Source organism: Talpa occidentalis, unplaced genomic scaffold (assembly GCF_014898055.3).
Source record: "Talpa occidentalis isolate TD23 unplaced genomic scaffold, MPIMG_talOcc4v2.1 talOcc4.4, whole genome shotgun sequence".
NCBI classification, from domain to species: Eukaryota; Metazoa; Chordata; class Mammalia; order Eulipotyphla; family Talpidae; genus Talpa; species Talpa occidentalis.
In genome coordinates this window covers 103,789,772-103,812,185 of record NW_023604295.1, presented here as the reverse complement: position 1 = coordinate 103,812,185, position 22,414 = coordinate 103,789,772, and the positions used below count along the sequence as shown (strand labels likewise).

The following is a 22,414-nucleotide window of genomic DNA, read 5'->3' as shown; positions in this document are numbered from 1 at the left end:
GCTCAACCGCTGCGCCACCAGGGGAGGCCCAGTTTATATCCCATTTTTTAAGAGGAGCAAAGTGGTAGTAGCTATAGATGAGATAGTCTTCATTTTGGGGTAATTATTTTCCAATATTTACCACTGATATACTTTGACTTACAAAAATTTTCTATAAAAATATTTATGCTACAGCAAGTCTCTAGTAGGAAAATACGAAACATTCTCTTAATCTATCACTTTGCATCCTATAATAATTTTTAGTTGTATTAGGTAGTGTGATAAAATGTAAAAATATTTAGAATCAGAAGATGTGAACTCAAGGTCAGTATGTAATATTGTATATTTGTTAGAGCTGTCATACAAGTATGGATTTAGATACTTTCCTTACTAGCTTTGGAACTTGTGTTAGTTACCCAACATCCAAGTCATTTTTTTCTCATTTCTTAAATCATGTTTTATGTAGTTGGAGACAGTCTCAGTCATTAGATTTGTCTTATTCTATATTTTTTGCCAAACTGTGTTAAGGTTGTTTCTTCATCTGTAAAGTTGGTATATACCTTTGAGTTTTGTAGGAATAAGTTATGTAATAAATTTGCAGTGCCTGAAATGTTGTAGAATCTCATTAAATACTAATTCACCTCTGTCATCTGTGCTACTCATTTTAGTACTGGATTCAGTTCATTCTACTGTATTACATTTTACATTAAGCATTCTTATATAACTTCTGTATGTTAAACCCTTTTCATCCTAGAATATTTTAAGGTTTTTTTTAAAGAGAAAATACATTTTTGTATCGCCAAAGTGCTATACACATAATTGGTGCTCATCATATATTTGTTAATTGAATATGTTTCCTCAAGAACATTTCTTATTCCTTATTTAAATGCAACAGGAGCCATTAAGATAGAAAACATAGTGAAGAGAAGAGTACTGGTTTGACACTTTCCACACTCCAGAAGATGGAATTCTCATCAAATGATAACCTATGGAGTTGTCAGGCTGTTCTGCACACCTAAAGGAGTGTGTAGTGTGTGGAGAGACAGTTATCGCAGAAGCTTGGGATATAAAGATATTTCCAACTCAAATTGATTCTGAGATGACTGTCAAAAATATACATTAAGTTTATAGAAAAGTAAAAACTATTTCATTATTGAAAAAGATAGTTGTCATTCATGTTGTCTTTGGTTATTTTGAGACATGAATATTAATAAAAAAAGATTGACATTCAGTAAGGGAGAACACAGCATAATAACTTGAAAAGTGAGACATTTATATGGAGTTTGGGAAAAGTTTGATACTGAATGAGCAGAGCAAGGCAAAAATCCCATAACATAGACACTACAGTATTTTACATTCATTTGTACATCTCAGATGTGCATCTTTCATTTGTAGGGAAAATAAAAGACACAAATCTTGAGCTGGTACAAATAGAAAAATATAGAAATGGTGATCAAACCACAGTACATATCATTGATAATAACTGCACTGGGATTTCCTTTCTCATGCCAACTTCCAGCTTTGAAGAATGATAATAAATGTCTGAAGATTTACGGAAGAGCTAGAGAGCAATAAAGGCACCATTGTTTGTCCCCAAACTTACCTAGATAAAGACTACAGAACTAAATCTTGTAGTAATATCGTGAAAATGAAATTGAATCTTAAGGACTATTTTTTCCATATTGTATTTCATTGTGGTGTATTGGAAAGTGATCTGGACTTTGAGTGAGAAGATGTGATTTGGACCATGGCACTTTAAAACTGTAACCTCAGGCAAGTCTTTTAATCTTCTCTGAACCATCAGTCATCTTTCAAATAAGGGCCATAACATTTATCTTATACGTAACACAAGTTACAGCACAATACTGTTCTATAAATGTATCATAATGGTTATCTGTGAGATCTATATTCCATTCTTCTGCTGTTGTGCTTAGGTGCTACAGTGACAAGTTCTCATAAAAAATTCTAGCATTAAACTTTAACCTATACAATAAACTATTTGACAAATAATACATTTTTAAAAATATTAATATCCATATATGTGCATATGCCCTCCATTCCAAACAAAAATAAATAAACTTCACTTGTCTACTTCTGTTTTGTAGCTTTAGGTAAGAAAGCAAAACTAAAAAAAAAAAAAAAAAAAAAAAAAGACAAATATAGTATCTGGTCTAGGAAAAAAAAAAATGAGTCAAATCACTTCCTACTTAAAATCAATATAAACCTTAATATCCAAGATAGAACACAAAACAAGTCTTCCAAACATTAAACATTTTTAAATCAACGTTTGACAACTTCAGAAATAGAAACTAGGAACATCTATATAGAACCAGAGTGACTTGTAGAAATTTCAGACTGCAGATTTTTTGATTCTGTACATTGTAGCTTAACCTCCCCCCATCATCCCAGCCTAAGAACACATAGTCTGAGCAAACATATACATCAAAGGTAGCTCTAGAGGGTTATTTCAGTTGTGGAAATACAACTTTTTTACTCTGATAGGAATTCCTCATCAATCCACCAAAAAGCAAGGAAAGAGTAGGGAAGCACCTGTGTTCTAAGAGTTCTTATTCTTTACCTGTCCCCCAACCTTACCCCACAGACTATATTGTTCTTTTCCACCTACCACCCCTTAGTATTCATGTTTTGACCATACCTAATTATTAATAATCATGTTCTCAGAGTAATACTCTCTTACTTAGTGTCCCTTTCTGTGTAAGCTATGTAGAGAAGTTGGTCTAGTGGGAACCAAACCTGACAGCTGCCTCTGGATATGGGAGTTTTAGTTCTCAAAAGTCTCTACTCATAAAGGCCTTTATTTATATATAAATAGAATATTTGTTTTTGTGGCCTTTTTTGTTGATCATTTACTTCAGACTTGAGGATTTTCCTGTGTTCAGTAATCTGCTGCAAAGAAGAGAGTTCATGTCTGGCTAACAAGAATTTACTTCTCCTGTGTATCTCCTCAGAATACTTAGGAATTTAGAGCAAAGGGTAAAAATTCTTGAAAACAGCAAATCATTGAGTTCCACTGATTACAAGGCCACTAGAACAGACGCAAAAATTCAGCTAGTGGCCTCTCTGGACTCTCAGTGAAAAAGTAAGGCTTTTCTCTTCCCTTCTGCTTTCTTTGGGACACCAGAATGAAATCTGAGCAGCTGCTCCTTAACCTCACAAGTAAATAGTTTCCATGAGAAAGTATCATTTGGTGACTATAAGCCTTCTTGACTCTCCAATTTGAGAAAAGGAAGAAAGAACGGTACACAAGAAATTTCTGTGCAGCTGAAGATACTAAAGAATGTAACCATCTCCCACTTGGACAGAATTCACTTATTCAAGAGAACTGTGTGCATTGTGATTTTTCAAAAGATCAGTGACAGAAATTAAGGTGCTGAAAACCAAAAAATTAAAAAAAAAAATCACTATTTGGAGCCTGTTAAAGTATTTCACAGTATGGGAAAAAAAAACCAAAAGCATCTTTTACATGTAATATGGGTCTCCCTTGACTACAATAACCAACTCCAGAGTTATTTTCCCATCCCTACAACCCACATAACCTTTCCAGCACTTTATTTAACCAGCTCCTCTTTAAAATACTATAACCCAGTCCTGTATCTCTTCATCACATACAGTATTATAAATCTGTGTTACCTCAATTAAAATATACCCCAAATTTTGTAACATGGCACTCATGCCTTCCATTGCCCTTTTAGACTACTTCTCACTGCTAAATATAAATGTTACGTCTTGGCCATTCTGCTGAGATCTAGAACCAGATTTGAGTATCACATTATCACTTTACCTTCAATATGTTCAACACCACCCCCATTTCTGCTTCCAAACCTGTTCCTTCTCCCCGTTTTCCCTAAGATGCATATTACAACAGTCATACAAGATAGAAACCTTGGAATCATTTTATGCTTATCTCATTTTATGCTTGCTATTTGATTTAGCCTCCATCATTTTCTCTTCCCCCTGCTGCTGGCTTAATTGATGCACTTAGTATTTTTTTTTTTTTCAGACTCACCTACCCACCTAAATGATCTCCTTATATATGGGCATTTTCCTTCATAATCCATCAGTTATTCTAGAGTAATGTAGAATTATTCTTTAAGATATGCACAAATAGTATTACTTTATCAGAATCCATCATAACAAGAGCAGGAAAAATACATGTTTATTCTAGAGTATGTAAATAAGCAAAATGAAGAAAACATTTTTCATAATCCCAGAATTCTTGTTACTAATAAATAGTTTGCTGGTATATATTTTGAACCTACGACAGGATTACACCATACTATTGTGTTTCTTTTTTTTTTTCCTTTCATACACCAAGAGCATATTGCATTGCCATTAACTACTCTTTTCCAATAGTATACTAATTGCATAATAATTCTATTATATAAGTCACTTTAAATACCTATAATTTTTGTTTCATCTGTCTCTTCCATTTCTTCTTTAATATAGACTACAACATAAATTATGATTTTATGAAACAGTGACTACTGCTTGTGGGCAGAATCCAGCTTGCTGCCTATCTTTATATGCTGCATAAACTAAATAGTAATTCTTAGAGTTAGTAAAAAGAAATATTTTATGACATTAATTAAAAATTTAAATTTCAGTGTTCATGACTAAAGTGTTATTGGAAGACAGATTTGTTTATGTATGTATTGACTGGCTGCTTTTGTACTGCAAAGCTGGGTTGAACAGTTTCCACAGAAACTTATGACTCACAAAGTTCATAATATTTACTTTCTAGCCTTTTAATGTACGTGTGCACACTCCTGGTTTAGACAGTAGTTAATGTATTTTCATGCTTTGGTGCCCGTTTTCATTGAGCTTCTTTAGCCATTCCTTCTTTTATACTGTTCTCAAATTGAGTTTCGTTCGTTGACTTGTCTTTAAAACACTGGAACAGTTTGACTGTACCTAGGTCTTTCCTCTAAAATAGAAATATAATGTAATGCTCATGACTTTCAAACTTTCCATTTTCTGCAGTACCATTCTATGTTCAGTATTCTTGAACACAAAAGATAATCATTAAAATGTCATCAAATACTGATTTAAACTGACTTTTGGCCTGAATTTGAGAAAATAGCTATCACTTTGAAGTTTCTCTAGAAAAACTTATTTTAAGTTTCAAACTTTCAGCTTACTTAGTAAACTTTTGGAACATAACTCTTCAGCAAGTCAAGGACAGCATTTTTTATCTAAATCCTAAGTTAGCCATATGAGGGAACAATAAAGAGATACTTAAAGAGAAGTGTTTTGAGATTTACATCCCATTCCTTCTTTGTGTCCACAATGTCCCTATGCAGCCCTGATGTATTTTAAGCAGTAATAAAGATATGCAGATAAGAAATAATGTTATCTCTTAAGGATATGAAAGGGAGCAACTGGGGCATATTTGTACTGGTTCTGGCCTGCTATCTCATCTCCCTCTGAAAAGTCATGGCTGCCAAATAGCCTTCATCTGACATTGCTATCTGAGTTCATGTTGACCATCATATATTCACTGCAGAATAAGCCATTCTCAACAGTAAGTGTTAATGAATGTGCAGGTTACCATGAACTAGAGATTCATTCTTGACAGAAGCTGATGGTGGCAACCAAAGCAACTTGCCACTCTGAAGAAAAAGACTGCAACACTGAAAAATACATTCCGAAGAAGAGGAATATATTCAAATTTTGGTGTTTGACAGTTTTTAAGTGTGATGCAAAAGAATTTTATACATTTTTATAAGCATCCTTATTAGAAAAGATAATATCCAAGTACTATTAGAAAGTTAAGTCTATGAGGAATGCTAGATTTTTAATCAAAACTATTGGAAAGGTAAATATAAAGGAGGGAAAAAATATGTCAGACACTGATAGATTGGAATAAGGTGTTAATCACTTGAGTGATGAAATCATTATCAAATATTCCGAAATCTAATATTGAAACACACTTTGAAAATAAAAATCAAACATGAACTATTAAACGATTACCTAGAGAACAGTAGTTCATCCTTTTCCAAGCAACATTTTAGATAAAATGTTGACACTTTGGTGCTTTAAGTCTAAAAAAATACTTTTAAAGTTTCTGTGACTTTATTAATTTTTTTAATATAAGATAGGAGTACTCAGTTTATTTTATTGTAAGACTGTCAAGATAAGTTCAAAATTAAATACGTATTTTTCATTTTGGAAAAGATTTTTGTAATAGCTTTTGAAAATACTTTTTGTATTTCAATTTGCAAAATCTTTAGCCAGCATGAATATTGTGGCAACTTAGGATTCTTAGTCTAATTTAAGAAATGCAAAGATCCTTTTACTCTGTGAATGTAGCAACATCTAAAAAGAATAGAACCTTTTTAAACTATCTCCAAAAAGTTATGAAATAATCATAAAGGTTCATGTGACTATTTTAGCTTTTATGGTGGTAATATCTTAAGCAGTGATAAAAGGTGACCTTTAGTATTCCAGTACTTAAAATTTTTCAGATCAGTCCTTAAAATCTACAAATCCTGTTTATGTCCCAATTTTTGCAATTTATTACAGTTTAAAATATTCCATGATTGTTTGGTTTTCATTAACCCTTATTCTTCTGTTAGGTTTATCATAAGGGCTATCTTGTAATTAAAGATAAAAAAGCCAATACGTTCATCTGTAAATTACACGTACCTTTATTGCCATCAGTAGTGCTAAGGATTATGTGGGTTGAACAGCAGCTATAGCTTAATTCTCTGACTAAGTTTACTACTGACATTCTCTCTGGAGGTGGTTACTCTTGCAATACTCAGTATAACTTACCATGAAAAATAGAAACTATGTCTTGTTATATTTGGGTATCAACATATGATTTATTTTAATTTAGTAATTTCTCAAAGATAGATACACAGAATAATTACTTTAAGTTGTATTGCATATTTTATCATATCCATTTTATAATGACATAAATGTATATTATGTAAATTTGTTTTATAGTAAGTTTAAAAATGCATTTGCTTTTAGCACAAAGTCAGTAGTATTAAAAAATACTAGCACTATAAAGAACTTGGGAGAGCATACAAAGCAAGCGATTTCCTCATTAATGATGAAACCAAGGTTCAGAAAGACAAAACAATATATGCCTAGGACATTGTAATTCAAGCATCCCATTATTAAATATAGTATTTTAAACAGTTCTGTAACTGCATGGCTTTTCAACTATAGTAACCTTTAATTTCATCTTTGCTTTAATATTTAAGTAAAAATTGGTTTGCCTGATTGTGCTGCATGGTTATGTTGTCAAGACTTAAAAAAATACACATTAGTCCAAATTACAGATATCAAACAAAAGCTTAGTAAATGTTTTCTACATTAACTTAGTACAATCTTAAATGTGTTCATAGGTTTCAAAGCTTTGCATAAAGAAGTTAAACTTTGCATAAAGAATAGTTACCTTTGACATTTATTTCTATATATGCAAGCATATATTTGTGGTGTTTTGCCAGAATCTGGTCACATTTTTGTAACAATTTATATATTCTTTTTGGCTGTATGATATAATGAAAATAATGATATTTTAAAAGATCAGGTGCTTAAATAAATTAGATTGAATAAATGGGAAATATTTTCCTTAAAACTTTTAAATAACCTACTTACATTTATTCCAATCTCTTCCCTTCTTTTCCCCTACTTTGCTGCCCATTTAAATTCTAATTTTTCTCGGGCCTTCCCTTGTGGCGCAGCGGTTGAGCACTGGGTTGCAATGCTGCCCGCAGCCTCTGCAGCACCAGTTCAATCCCCAGCCGTGGGGTGAGGGTCCCACATGGCACTCAGACCTTTCTGCCACCCACTGCTCCCCTCAGTAGTGTATTTCGTCAGTCTGCCTGCTCTGCTGTCCTCTATGACTCTGGTGAATTCTCTCACCCTCCCGCGCTTCTGACTATAACCAGTGCTTGTATAAATAAATAAATAAATCTTTAAAAGAAAAAATCTATTCTAAAATAAATAAATAAAAAATTATAATTTAACTCTTGGTGTAGCCAGTCATAGAAAAGGGTATTTTACCCAGACTTAAGGGCACAAGTTCAATTTCTTATCAATATCTTCTCCCAGCCCTAACCTTTTCTCCTCACTAACCCAGGTTCCCCTAGCAGGAAGTAGTTAAAAGAAGTTGCTCTGCTATAAAAATTAGGAGAGGTAAATTGATATAATTATGACATGTTTATGTTATATTTATTTGTGCTAATTTAGAATGGAATGAAAAGCATATTGTGTTTTCCTTATTTTCAGCACATTTTCTTTCTTTTTCAGCTTTTTAATTAAATGAAGCCAAGTGGGATTTACATAAAGTGAATGTTTACCGTGAAGATAAAGTGTTCCTGTCATACTAATTTGAGTTCTTGAGTTCATTTTCTTGTTCACTGTGATAATCTAGCTTATGCTTATATGATTTTTTAAATGTGAGTTTTTCTAGTAAATTTAATTTATAGAAGTGGATGATTAAATTTAAATATTAGCACTGAAGAACAAAGGAAACATTGAAGTGTTTTTCAAGCAAATTATATTCCGTGTATGTGCTACAGGATTGAAATAAACGACAATGTGATTATGGATTCATGTTTTAGAACTATTCACTCATTAGTAAAGAAAACTACAGTGTAAGTAAGAGAAAACTGAAATGTTAAAGAATACTTAGGGTTGTATAGAGATAAGGCATTTGCATGAAAATTGTCGTGTACTGAATAGTAATTGCAGTTTTGGTTATAAAAGATGTGTATGGCTACAAAATAGTGTTTTGTTCTTATTAACTACAACTAGATATGGGGGTAAAGGACAGGGAACTGGAAGAATGGACCTTACAACTTATAGGCACCTCACCTGGGGAATGGAAGTTCTTCCCAGGATATAAATCTAAAGCATACTTGACTAGATAAGCATGCCTCAAATGCATCATACATTGAGCACAACACCCCAGAACTAAAAATTCATTTCTCTCCAACTTTACAAGAGTCATCCAGTATCCAGACTATAAATCCAAAACTTAAGCCACCACAGCCAGTTTTCCCTTTTTTTTCCCTCTGGACAAAGAGTAACATCAAAACCTCATTCCCTGATAAATCTTAGTTTTTCTAATCTGAGTGAGTTAATCACTGACACTTTCTTGAGAACAAAAAATACAGGAATCCAACTATTAAATGTGTGATCATAATTTATTATATTAAGCACTTTCACGTATGACATTTGTCCTTCACAACCACCCTGTATATATTAGACAGGAAATGAAAATTTTGCCTGACTTGTGTACTAGAAGCCTGAGAGCCAAAAAAAGAATGAGAGCGTGTAAACCAGACTTTGACTTTCAAACCTGCATTTAAATTTTCTGTAGTGCAACACAAAGGATTTAATAAGTTATTTTAAACTTTTTATAGGCTTTGCTATTTTCTATTAAAATCTGAGTAATAGGCCATGTATAACTGTGTTAGTTAAGAATGCTAGCTATATAGTCTCAAACAGGATTTAGGTGTATATCTACAGAATTTACTCACATTTTACCTATGAAATAAAATTCCTCCCTTAACATCACTGCTTATTTCATTTAGAGTTCTAAGATTATTAGAACAAAAGCTTAATTATAACAAAGCAGGTCTGCAAATTATGTCATTACATTCAACAAATGCTGAGATCACTTTTTCCCCCACTCAGTATTATAATGTGAAGAAAGTCTACATGAACTATGGAATACCAGCAAGCATATCAACTTAAACATTATGGGACTTCCAACAGGGGAAGAAAACAGAGTAAAAAGTTCATTTAAAGAAATAATGAATGAAATCCTCAAATCTAAGAAAGATAGGGACATTTAGATTCATGAAATTCCTCAGTTCCCATATTCAACATAAGGAAGTCTTGAACAAGACACGTTATAAATAATGGTCAAAAACCAAGAGAAAAATTTAAAGCAATGAGATATATTTCTCACCAGGAACCCTGTAGGAAAGAATGTGAGGAATACCATAATCAAAGTGCTGAAAGAAAAATTCTGCCGATCAAAAAACAATACCCAGCAAAATGCCCTTCAGAAATGAACGAATACTAAAAAAAAAAGAACAAATACTGTCATTGAAATAGATGCAAAAATAAAATTTAAAACATTCTTTTATTATCAGTTCTCCACAAACTAATTATAAAAGGAATGTATTTCAAATAAAAAGGCTATATATGACAAAACAATTGATATGCACAAAAAACTCTTTTTCTTTTAGATCAGGAATGAAATGCCCACTCGCCCCACCCCAGTCTAATCAATTTAGTACTGGAATGCCTTTCCAGAGCAATTAGACAAAACTATAAAAGATATATAAATTATAAAGGTGGTATAATTGTCTTTAAATCACATTCTTATATTACTCTAAGAACTCCAGCAAAAACCTTTTAAAAAATAACAAAGTAACAAATGAATTTAGTATAGTTGCAGGATAAAGAAATATCAGTTGTGTTTTTAGTAACTATTTGAAAGAGAAATTAAGAAAATAATTTCCTTTGGAATAACCACTTAAATACTTGAAAATAAACTTAAGGAGGTGTAAAGCCTGAACACAAAAATTTATGACAATGAAAAATTGATGAAGACATAAATAAATGGAACTATATCTCAGAGTCAAAGATTGGAACTATTTGCTCTTAAAAGGACCGTGTCACTCAACACAGAGTTAATGTAATCCCTATCAAAATTCCATTGATATGTATCATAGAGCAAAAGAAATTACTAAAATTCATATGGAATTATGGAAACCCCAGCTAGACAACAGCAATTTTGTTTGAACAAGAATAAAGCTGGAGGCTTCACATTTTCTGACATCATTCTTTATTACCAGGCTATGCTAACAAAGCAGTTAAAAACAGACATACAGAATAGAGAATCCAGAAATAAACCCATGCATGTAGATTCAACTCATTTTTCATGAGAGCATTGAAAGCATATGGAAAGTTCTCTTGAATAAATGGGACTTGAAAAACGAGATGCAGAAAAGTTAAATGATTCCTATCTTATACAACTCACAAATGGACAATTTGAAGTGGACTAAAGACAAATATGAAATCTAAACCATAGAACTCCTCTAAGTACAGAGAAAAATCTTTTGTCTTGGCATTGAATTTTTGTGTATGATGCAGACAACAAAAGCTTTAAGACCCTAATGAATCAAAAAATATGTGTGTATCTGTTGGAACTTAATATTGTTAAAATAGAACTATGTACCAAGTCATCAGTAAATTCACTATTGACATCTACTAAATATACAAGCAAAATAAATCTGAAGGAGAAAGGCAAATACTGTATAACTTCACTTGTATGTAGAATATAGAGAAACAAAACAAACCCAAACAAAACAAACCTTAGAAATCTGATGATAGGATTGAGGCTATGAGATTGAGAGAATGAGGGTGGGGAACAGAGTTTGTAGGGAACCCACTGGAGTATTTTGGGTGCCTTGGTGGTAAGTGTGGTATGGTAACACACATCTGAAGAGGTGTCAACCTGTAACTGCAAAATATACATACTGTTATGTACTAACATACTTCAACAGAAGATAATGCAGTTAAAAAATAAAAAAAAAACCCGTAATATTCAATGGCCTTTTGTAAAAATGAACAATTCTAAAACTCACAGAATTGCAAAGGAACGCTGAATAGTCAGAACAATATTGAAAAAGAGGAACAAAGTTGGAATCAGACTTGATTTTGAAACTTATTACAATGTGGTAGTAATGGATATGTTGGTACGATCCAGTACAAGCTACTAAAAAATAGGCCCTAGCATAAGAACATATAGATTAATGAAATAAAAAGGGGAGCCAAAAAATTTACCCATGATTACCTCTGTTCTTTTCACTTTGAGAAGGGTGCTGAAACCATTCATGGGGGCGAGGGGGATGGTGTCTTCAACAAATGATACTGGGACAACTGCATTTTTACATACAAGAGAAAATTGGATACAGTAGGGTAAAGATATACAAATATAAACAAGCACAAAAGATGCTCTGTGTCATTAGCTATTAGAAAAATGTTAATAGAAATCACAAATACCCACCAGTAAATAGCAAGCATTGGGAAAGATGTGGGAAAATGGCAGCCCTTATACATTACCAATGGAAATGTCAAATTAAAATACTGCTGTGGAAACTGCTTAATGGTTTCTCAAGTAATTAAACATAGAATCGCCATATAACCCAGCAATGACACCCAGAAAAATTGAAAACAGATGTTCAAACAAAAACATACATAGCAGTGTTATTCATAATTGCCAACTGATCAACCCAAATGGTCATCAGCTGATGAGTAAACAAAATGGGTAAGTTCATATAATATTCAACAATAAAAAGGAATTCCTCGTATACACTATTACATGTATGAACTTTGAAAGTATACTAAGTGAAAGGAGTTAGACACAAAGATCACATTTTATCATTCTATTTATACTAAATGCTCAGAATTGGAAAATCAAATGCGATAAAGCAGATTAATAGGTGCCTGAAGTTGGAAGAGAAAGGAGAGTAATAGTCCAGGGTTTTCTTCTGGGGTGACAAAATATTCTCAAACTAGATTGTTACACAACATTATGAATATACTTAATACTACTGAGTTACATTCCTATAAATGGCTAAAATGTTGTACACCACCAAAAAAAAGTTATGCATGTAACTATTTAAAATTATATCTTGGCAACAGAATACATGATCATTTCATCTAATCTTTAAGTTTGGGGTATATATATATATATATATAGATGATGGTGAAAAAGCATCACTTAATTTTATAATAAAGGAGGGACTCTTCAATGTGCCTCTTTTTCCTATTGAGTATTTCTACAGGAGTAAAGAGATTGATTAGTAAAGAAAGTGAAGATAAAAGATAAACCAATCCAAAACAAGGAAATCAAGTTAAATAATGAAGAATGAGGTTAATAAATGGTTTTTCAACTCTTATTTATTGTATAGATTTTACATGTAGATAATATGTGCTTATCTAATTCACTGCTTTTCCATTAAGTTGTTTCTATATGGTAAAATTCTATTTGCTTATCACTAAGCAAAAACAAAGTAACCTTAAAGAACTCTTAACTGGTGTTTGCTTTTTTATTAGATTTTTAGCTAATTATGAAACAATGTTTACCCTAATTTTAAAGCTTTTTTAAAAAAGGTTCATCATTTTCCCTTTGATCACACAGCTAGACATTTTTCTTTAAACCATTCCACCCCCCAGCAAGAATTTTCTATTTTTTACGTATTTTTGTTTCATTTGCGAAAGGATGAATATCCTAAAAGTATGAGCACATGGACTGTCACCCCTCTGGGAAAGAAGGGCATTACTTGATATCTGATGAGTACTATTTTTGAAGCATTTATATAATCCTTGATGTGTCAACATGTTTTCAAAGTTCAGTCCTGTCCTATCATATTTTCAAAATGCATAATTTAGAGTTCTAATTCATCCATGTATAGTTCTACATATTCTTACATTTCAAAAGTTAACTTTTTAACCTCTGTATCATTTAGTATTTAGAAGTATTAAAATCTAGCATCACTTGCTACATAGTAATTTCTTACTTTTTTTGAGGATTTCGGACAGTATTTTTGCCATCTCTCTCACTCTATAATTGGCAATGATCTATCTGTATTTTATAAGTATTCATCAATGGTTTTACATGTTACAATTGCAAAATATTATTTTAAAGCCTTCTTAAGATACTGTAATCATTTTCAATGACGTCATCCAAAGAGAGTCTGTCAACATTTATAAAGCTAAACCTTTTGCTGATATGGGGGGAAAAATGAGTAACATGATGAAAATCATTGAAATTTAGGTTTTTGTTAAGTGTAACATTGTTATACTTTTATGTTCATTTAAAAATATCATTTAGTTTCTATGTGTTGTTATCTGTGCCTACTGCCAACAGGTTGGGATGTCTAGAAGATTATTTTACACATTTGCTTTTTTTAGAATTCAGATTTTCCCAGCTAAATTCTTTAAAGAATCGAGGGCACAAAAGATGATGTTCTGTCCCTGTTTATACTACTGGAAGCTGTTTACAGATTCAATACAGTCCTTATCAAATCCCAAAGGAATTTTTCACAGAAATAGTAAAACAATACTGAAATATATATGGAACCATTAAAAAAAAAGCCACAAATGATGCATTCCCATCAAAGAACAAAGGCAGAGATACCATGTTTCCAGATTTCAAACTAGAATTCAAACTATTATGATTTAAACAATACAGTACTGTCATAAAAATTAAGAGAATTTGGCCCCTGCATACAGTCAAAAGTCAAATAATAATACAGCCATGTATTGCATAACAATGTAGATATGTTCTGAGGAATGCATCATTAAGTGACCTCGTTATTGTGTGAATGACAGTACATGCTGAGGCTATGTAGGGGCCACTATGGCATATGACTATTTGAGAATGGAGCCAAGAACACTCAAAATAGAAAGGATATGGTGTTGGGAAAATGCATGGATTTATGTAGAAAATTAAATCAAACCTTTATCTTGTATCACTCACAAAAATTTGAAATGAATTAAAAACTTAAACATAAAACATGACACACACACACACACACACACACTCTCCTAGAAGACAATATGAGAAGAGGTTCATCAAATTGAACTTGGTGATGATTTACACAAACCGCAAAAGCAAATATTAGCAAGTAGGACTACAAAATTAAAAGCTGCAGTACAGCAAGAGAAATGGAAAGCCAATCCCCAGAATGTGAAAAAAGTATTTGCAAATCAGTATCAGATAAGGGGTATACATACACACTTTTTTCATACATACACAGTGGAATGTTATTCAGCTATAGGGAAAGATGGAAATTCTGCCATTTGTAACAATGTTGGTGGACTTTGGATTTGTGCTAGGGGATATTATTCAGAGAAAGATACTGTATGATGTCATGTATGTAGAAACTAAAAATGTGAAACTGTAAGAACCAAGTGAAATGGTTACCAGGACCTGGGGGTTGAGATAAGTGTACAAAATATAAACTAGTATTCAAAAAAGTCTTGGAAATTGACTCACAGTATGGTGAATCTAGATGACACTGTATTATCACACTTGCTAGAAGACTAGACTTAATCATTCCCACCACAAAGTTAAGTGATGAAGGTGTTATTGCTACAATGGCAATCGCATTACAATATATGTATACCAAAACATCTTTTCACACCTTAAAGTTAAACAATGTCATTATGTCAAATATATTTTAATAATAAAAAAACAAGCAGTGTGGTATAATTTGATGACAAACATCTGAAGAGGTGTGAACCTATTCCCCCAAATCATTTACAGTGTTGTCAACCATTTGTTAACTCAAAATAAGAAAAGCAACATTATGCAAATAATAAAAAAAAGTTACGAATGAAGTCATTACAGATTTGTGTCCTACAAATTTAGAATTATGTGTGTTACAATACAAATTATAATCAGTAAAAACATACTCTTTAAGCATGTTCATTTTTAAGATGGGATAAATCAACTAATTCAAATTAAGAAATTGAAATAAAGACTGTATAAAGAAAATAAAATTAAGCATATTGGAGACAAATAACTGAATATAGTCTTTGGAGGATAGAACAAAGCAAAACCATTAGCATTGTGAAAGTATCAGTAGTAGGAGGATATTGTTAAAACTGTAAATGATAGCATGGATAATAGGTATGTGAGCAAATTTTAAAATATGCAAATGCAAAATAATTCAAGGTTTGTTAATAGTGCACCTGTATTATATTATGATAAAGAATTTAACCCTGTTTTTGTTGATGTTTTAGAAAGTGCATGTGATAAGGCAGCCCTCATGCTAGATTTTCTTACAAATTGCTTTTGTCATTATTATGTAACATTCTTTTGAAAATTCATACCATTAATAATATTTGAAAGTATGGCTATGTGTAGTGGGTAAATGAGATGATTAAAACATCCTAGATTCAGGGGCTCACTAGTGGCACAAGGGGTTAAGCACAACATTGTGAAGCTGTCCACAGCCTCTGCAGCAGGAGTTAGATCCCTGGCCAGCCAGGTAGCTACCCACATGGCGCAGCAGACCTCTCCTGTCTCACCCACTGCTCCCCTCAGCAGTGTATTTCAGTCAGTCCACTGTTCTGTTCCTCCACTTGGTTTCTGGTGAATCCTCTCATGCCCTACACCTCTGGCCTGTACCCCAGTTCTTATATGCATAAACAAATATTTTTTAAAAAATCCTGGAATCAAAATCAACAAGCAACTATAAATCAGAGACACACTATGCAGAGGGAGGAGAGAAGGAATTAGGGTCAAAATAAGGGAGGGGTGCGATTGTAGAGGGAATATAACCAAAATGAAAATGTATACAGTGTGCAAAAATGAAAAACGATGTAAGAATTATATAAAATAAAATGTATTAAACAAAAAAAGATAATCTGCACCAGAAAAATTTAATAGCCAAAAACAGAATTCACTTTTATTACCTTAAGTGATAAAAGTATTTCTAATTTAGTAATAGTAATTTATTATAGAATTTTAGACAGCTGCCAGGGTCAGGGGGAGGACTGGAAACAGATAGAAGGTTCTTCTGGCAAACAAAGTATTCAGAACTACTCTCCAGAACTGTCCCTGCATGGAGACTTAGCACAACTGCTCACCTCATAGGTCACTCACAGCAATTCATTAGATTTCAGAGAAAGGAAAAAGCAAAAACCTTATAAAGTACTGAATGATAACCATCTATACAACTAGCAAAATTATTAACTTATAATAAAAATGATAAATATGAAATATGGCATTGCAGACTTAAGAAACTGATGCTGAAATAGACATTCCTTGCCACTGCAAAGAACAAAGGACAGTTGTAGCGTGTTGGAGGAATCACCAACTAACACCTGTTGACATAGATAGAGAAGAACACACACATTGTCCCTGATGTTAGGAAGCCCTTTGTTGGGAAAATATACAAGAAGTAGTTAATATAGAGAACATACAGTGAAGAAAAATAAAGTTTGCATTGTATTAATTTGCACCCAACTTTGGCTATAGAAAATCTTTTCAAAGTCACATCTGTGGCAGTTCTAATGATCCTATGTATACTTTGTGAAACTGTTGGTCTGTTCAGTTATAGCTACCAAATTCTGGATTCCTTCCTCAACCTGGGGGAAGCATATTAAATGGCACTTAAAACTATTTTCTGAAATATGGAAAGCATGCAGAAATATTATCTTCACTTTCAAAGCAATGAATCAAGTCAATATGTTAAGTATTGTTACTACTGATGGAAAAAATATTGGTCGATTCTATCAAAAAGGATTAAGAATGATATCAGATTTATTAATGGGAAGGAATTCTAAGGGTTTATCCTATTTCAGGTATTATTTATTTTGTCCACAGTAATTTACTATATAAAATGATTTAGTTTTAATGATCATTTGATTGACATTTGCAAAAGATTATGCAAGCTATTTCTTCCTAGTAGAATGCGTAAAAAAATCTGTTCTCCTATACTTGACTGTAAATGGCAAACTGAATCGACAATAAAATTACGTGCATGTCAAAAAAAAAATCCTAGAATCAAATGAAGAACTTGGACTAACTTACAGAGCATTATATATAGTATGATAGTATTACTCTTAAAGTATGCTATTATCAATAAACAGAAATTTTTGCTTTTTATTGACAACCACAGTGAAGATGAAATAAGAGCTTTCATTTCCAAAATAATAACAGTAATACTTTGTTTTTTTTTTTTTTTTTTTTTTTTTTTTTAATAGAGGCATGTTTTATTTATTTATTTGTTTGTTTGTTTCGTTTATACATGCACTGGGTACAGTCAGAAGCACAGGAGGGTGAGAGAATTCACTAGAGCCAGAGCGGGGAGCAGAGCAGGCAGAAGGACCGAAGTACACTGCTGAGGGGAGCAGCGGGCGGCAGGAGAGGTCTGCGCGCCATGTGGGACCCTCCTCTGGTGGCCGGGGAGCAGCCGGGGATCGAACCGGTGCCGCAGAGGCTGCGGGCAGCTTCGCAACCCAGCACTCAACCGCTGCGCCACCGGGGAGGCCCTAACAGTAATACTTTGAATAGACCCTAAGCAGAATTATGTGGAATCTTTATAAAGAGAAATTGTAGAAGAATAAATGCAGATACCTTATTTCTAAGCAGGAAGACTGGTAATTTAGAGAAATCAGTTATGTCCAATCACAATTAAAATTGTAATGGAATAATTTTTATTGAAACAAAATATTAAAGCATTCTCTTCTATTAATTTCTTAGAAACTATTTAACAAAAGGCTTCTATGTAGACACATATGCAAATCGAAAGACCAGAAAGAAGTAACTGACACATAACATAACTGACACATGGCAGTGGAGTTAGAGTGACTTTTGCAGTGGAATTAGGATGAAAACCCAATGACACTCAAGTGTGCTGAGAGGAAGGGGCTTGATTTGCACACCCTTCACACAGACCTCAACTGTGATCTGAGTGAGATGCAAGCCCCAAAATGTATTAATGATACCCCAGAGAAGCAACTAGAATAAAGGAAGAAGTTGCAGTTATCTGAAAGATCATGTAATGGGGAAGAAACAAATGATTTCAAAGAGGAAGGAAAAAAATATATACAGCGATCTTTAGGATCACTATGTATGTTGCTGCAAGTGAATAAACCACTATATTACAGAAGCTTTTAACATAGTACTTGCAATTTATTAACTAGGTAGTAATCCCTTCCTTTTAAGGTGTTTCAATAGACTTAGTAGATACTATTTCTAACAGGCACCTAAATCACATACTTCAAAATTAGTGTATAGCATAGTGTATTGCAAAAATCAAAAGTTATCTCCCTGGATTAACAGGAAAGTAAAAATCCTGACATGGTTTAGAATGATACTCTCCTAAATGAAAGGATATGTGTTATTATGAATACTATTTATGCATATATTTATGAAATATATGTATATAAAAATATGATGCACATTGAAATATTTAAATACACACACGTTAATCTATGAAACCCTTTGATTATCTCACATTAAATATCACTATTTTTTCAGGTCCATAAGCAGAATGTTCACCCAGTTCCTGATAACTGACTTATCAATATACTCTACTGTCCATCACTATTGCATCATTTCAGGCCCTCAGTGTAGCTCAGTAGAACAATTCCAAGAGCTCTCTAATGATCCTCATGCCCCCTCTGAGTCCTTTAGATCAAACCATCCTTCACTCTAGGATTGAGTTACTATTGTAAAATTTATTCATGTTATTTCCCCTGTTTGAAAATACTTTGTAGACATCCATGGTTTCTGGAATAAACTCCACACATCTTCCAGTCTGACCTCAACCAGTTGTCCAACAAAGCACCATCAACACCCTGTGCCCCAGTCGACTGAAGTGATCATCCTTGCCTGAATATACCTTGCTTGTTCACACTTCACGTATCACATTTATATTTATTATTATTACATTTAATTGCTATTAAAATAAGTTTTCATTAAAAAGGAACTCATGATGACATAGATATGAAATGTTAATGAAGCTCTTAGGTGAAAGGATTAAAATAAAAAATATGTTCATTATTATTTCAACCAAGTAAACAGGAATACAAAACCACGATGCAAGCAAAAACTTAAGGTATATGCCAAACGCTGGTTTGAAATGATAATAAAAACTACCAAACAACCTTTTCCAACTAACTGTAGACTAGAAGTTAAAATTCTTTAATCGTAACTCTGCTATAGTATGGGAAAAAAATCATAATCATTTGTGAAGCCAGTGCAAAAGGAAGTACTTCATTGGATGATGGTTAAGGTTACTTTTATCACTAAAGTTGCTTTATCAGATTCAAAATGAATTCCAAGAAATTTTAAAGCATTATTAAATGGGATCAGACAACATATGGCCTATCCCTATGCTGGACTTATGAAGCACTTTTGGAAAAATGATAGCATTTTAAAACTTAATAGTATGTCTGTACCACACTAGTATCTTCCAAGCTATTCTCACAGTATATCTAACATCTCACTTCAATTTTGAATTAAAATGTATCTGTAACTTGATACATCTGAAATGTTTCTCCATAGCTATCTTTGATTCAGATTTTAGAGAGCTGCAAGGTAGGCCCTGATAAAAGTAAACCACTATAGGAAAGAAAACATATTCATCTGGCTTATCTTAACAAACTATGATGTTAGTAAATACAGTCCCCACCACCATCATATATGTGTACAAATTGAATACATTTACCGAAATGGCAAAGTATGCCCTGTACAGGCCAATTTTACGGTGAAATACTTGAGCGTGTGTTTTAAAAAGATAAAATAATGTGGAAGTTTAAAAAAAAAAAACAGAAAAGCATTGTAAGTGCTCAGTGTTGCTGATAAATTCTTGAAAACTGCAAGTTTAAGCCAACTAATATATAAATAATGTCATTCAATTTTGGCCAGAAATGTTATTCTTTATTGTTATAATGAAACAACCCTGAACAAAATGATGAATAATATTCAGTGATCCTATGTATTTACAAAGACAGTAAGAAATTTGGTGATTCTTGGGCCTTCCTGGTGGCACAAGGGGTTAAGTCTCAGCACTATGAAGCAATTTGCAGCCACTGCAGCTCCAGTTTGATCCCCTCCACCAGGGAGCTAAAACCACATGGTGCAGCAGACCTCTCCTGTCTTGCCCACTGTTGCCCTTAGCAGTATGTTTCAAACAACCTGTTCTCCCCACTCTGATGAATTCTCTCATACATCCCCTGCCCCCTGCACCTCTGGCTTACCCCCCAGCTCTTGTATGCCTAAATATATAAATCTTAAAAAAAAAAATGGTATTGTTTCATCATAAGGATTCAAACCACTATCTTTTGTTAATCTAAAACTGATCAGAGACTGAGTAGAACAACAAAAACAAAATTACCCATGATGCATGTTTAATTGGCTTAGTTTTCACAACTATACATACACTGGTCCATATACACAAATTCATGTAGACATACTAACACATAGAAGCCAGTTAGACATAAAACCAGGGAAGAATGAATGATGCTTACAGTCTTTTGGTCTGTGTTACTAACTATATTATTCTATTATCTTGTTATCCATTCATTCTACCACAATGCATCTCAATATTCAGAATTTTGACATTCTTCAGAAATCTCAATTATGCATATAGATTTTTATCTTGCATATGAGTTAATTTATAATATCCCTGTGGCTAAAATTAGCTATTTTGTCTTTTAGAAAAAATAAATTATCTTAGAAACAATATTGTTTTCTACAGTTAGTGATAAATCCTGAATTTTTTTTCAACAAGCTTTTGAAAGTCAAGCAATTTGCTTTTTATCAATATAATATACACTATTCATAGAATGAAAATAGCAATTTGCTGGTTGATAATGGATTAAGCCAATCCTTGACAATCAAAGTAGCCAAGAAATATGAAATACAATGGACATAGTAGAGGTGATTTGGTCTTATGAAATACTGCCAACAATATCAGATTATTAAGTACTTGGGTCAAAATCATGTAAAAACTGTCAAGAAAATACAGTATTTGAAAGGAATTTCTATGTTACCAATGAAAATGTTTCTTAGAATAATGAGACCAGTGTCAGTGACTGTTGCATGTTTTGTCATTACAATCAATTACTTCTTTCTCATGTGACATATATTTCCAAAAAAATAGAATTTTTTCTTTCACCTACTAAGAGTTGTTTGCTGTATTGGATCTTAATACACAGAACAATCAATGTGACCACAAGATGCCTATCACAAGACAACTCATTCCTCCATATCTTAGATTTAGGGAATTTTTGAAAATAGTACCTACTTCCCAGTGTTACTATTTAATGATACAGTTTATTTAATTCCTTCTTATTCCTCAAAGATGTTGAATTTCCATCATAAGCCCTGATATTTGTCACTTACCATTTGGGGAAATGGAGTTATATAGTCATAGCAGGAATATTACTGTTCCTCAAATGTTCCTTTTCTCTATTTCAAAGAATAATTCATACATATATAACTTTCAGGGGAATATTTCTAGACTCCCCTGAATGACAGGAGCCCCTGAGCTCTCACCTTCAGGGCTGTGACACCATGGCTGTGGCAAAGTTTGAAAACCAGGCAAAATTTGGGGAACATTCTAATTTGAATAACCTTGATCTAAATTGACTACATTATATCTTAATTTAAAATAGACACTAACTCAACTAAATCATACCTTTTGCATTAGAATATAGACATTCTTCCATTCTTGTGGAGGAAGGCAAAAACTTGCTAATAGTTAATTTTAAAGCCAGTTTAAAAGAAAATTTAGGCTACATCTAGGCTGCCTTTCTGGAAACATCATTGAAGAGTATCATCAGGTGAAAGGTTTATTTTTCTCAGATGTCTGTTATTTAATCAGTTCATGTGAGTGTTCCAAGAAAGCTGTAG

The 22,414-nt window shown here is 32.8% G+C and overlaps 1 protein-coding gene across 3 annotated transcripts in view; it reads left to right on the top strand.

The window, feature by feature from the left end:
* Positions 1-8,562, top strand: part of TUSC3 (tumor suppressor candidate 3) — a 166,741-nt gene extending 158,179 nt beyond the window's left edge. For 2 of the 3 annotated variants that reach the window (XM_054700820.1, XM_037525978.1), the window contains exon 10: positions 1,690-1,752. In XM_054700820.1, the coding sequence (XP_054556795.1) occupies positions 1,690-1,708 (19 nt within the window). In that variant the 3' untranslated portion in view covers positions 1,709-1,752. Of the gene's footprint in view, positions 1-1,689; positions 1,753-8,262 lie in introns of those variants that run through there. The other variant, XM_037525976.2, reaches the window with a different exon arrangement.
* Positions 8,563-22,414: the final 13,852 nt, after the last annotated feature.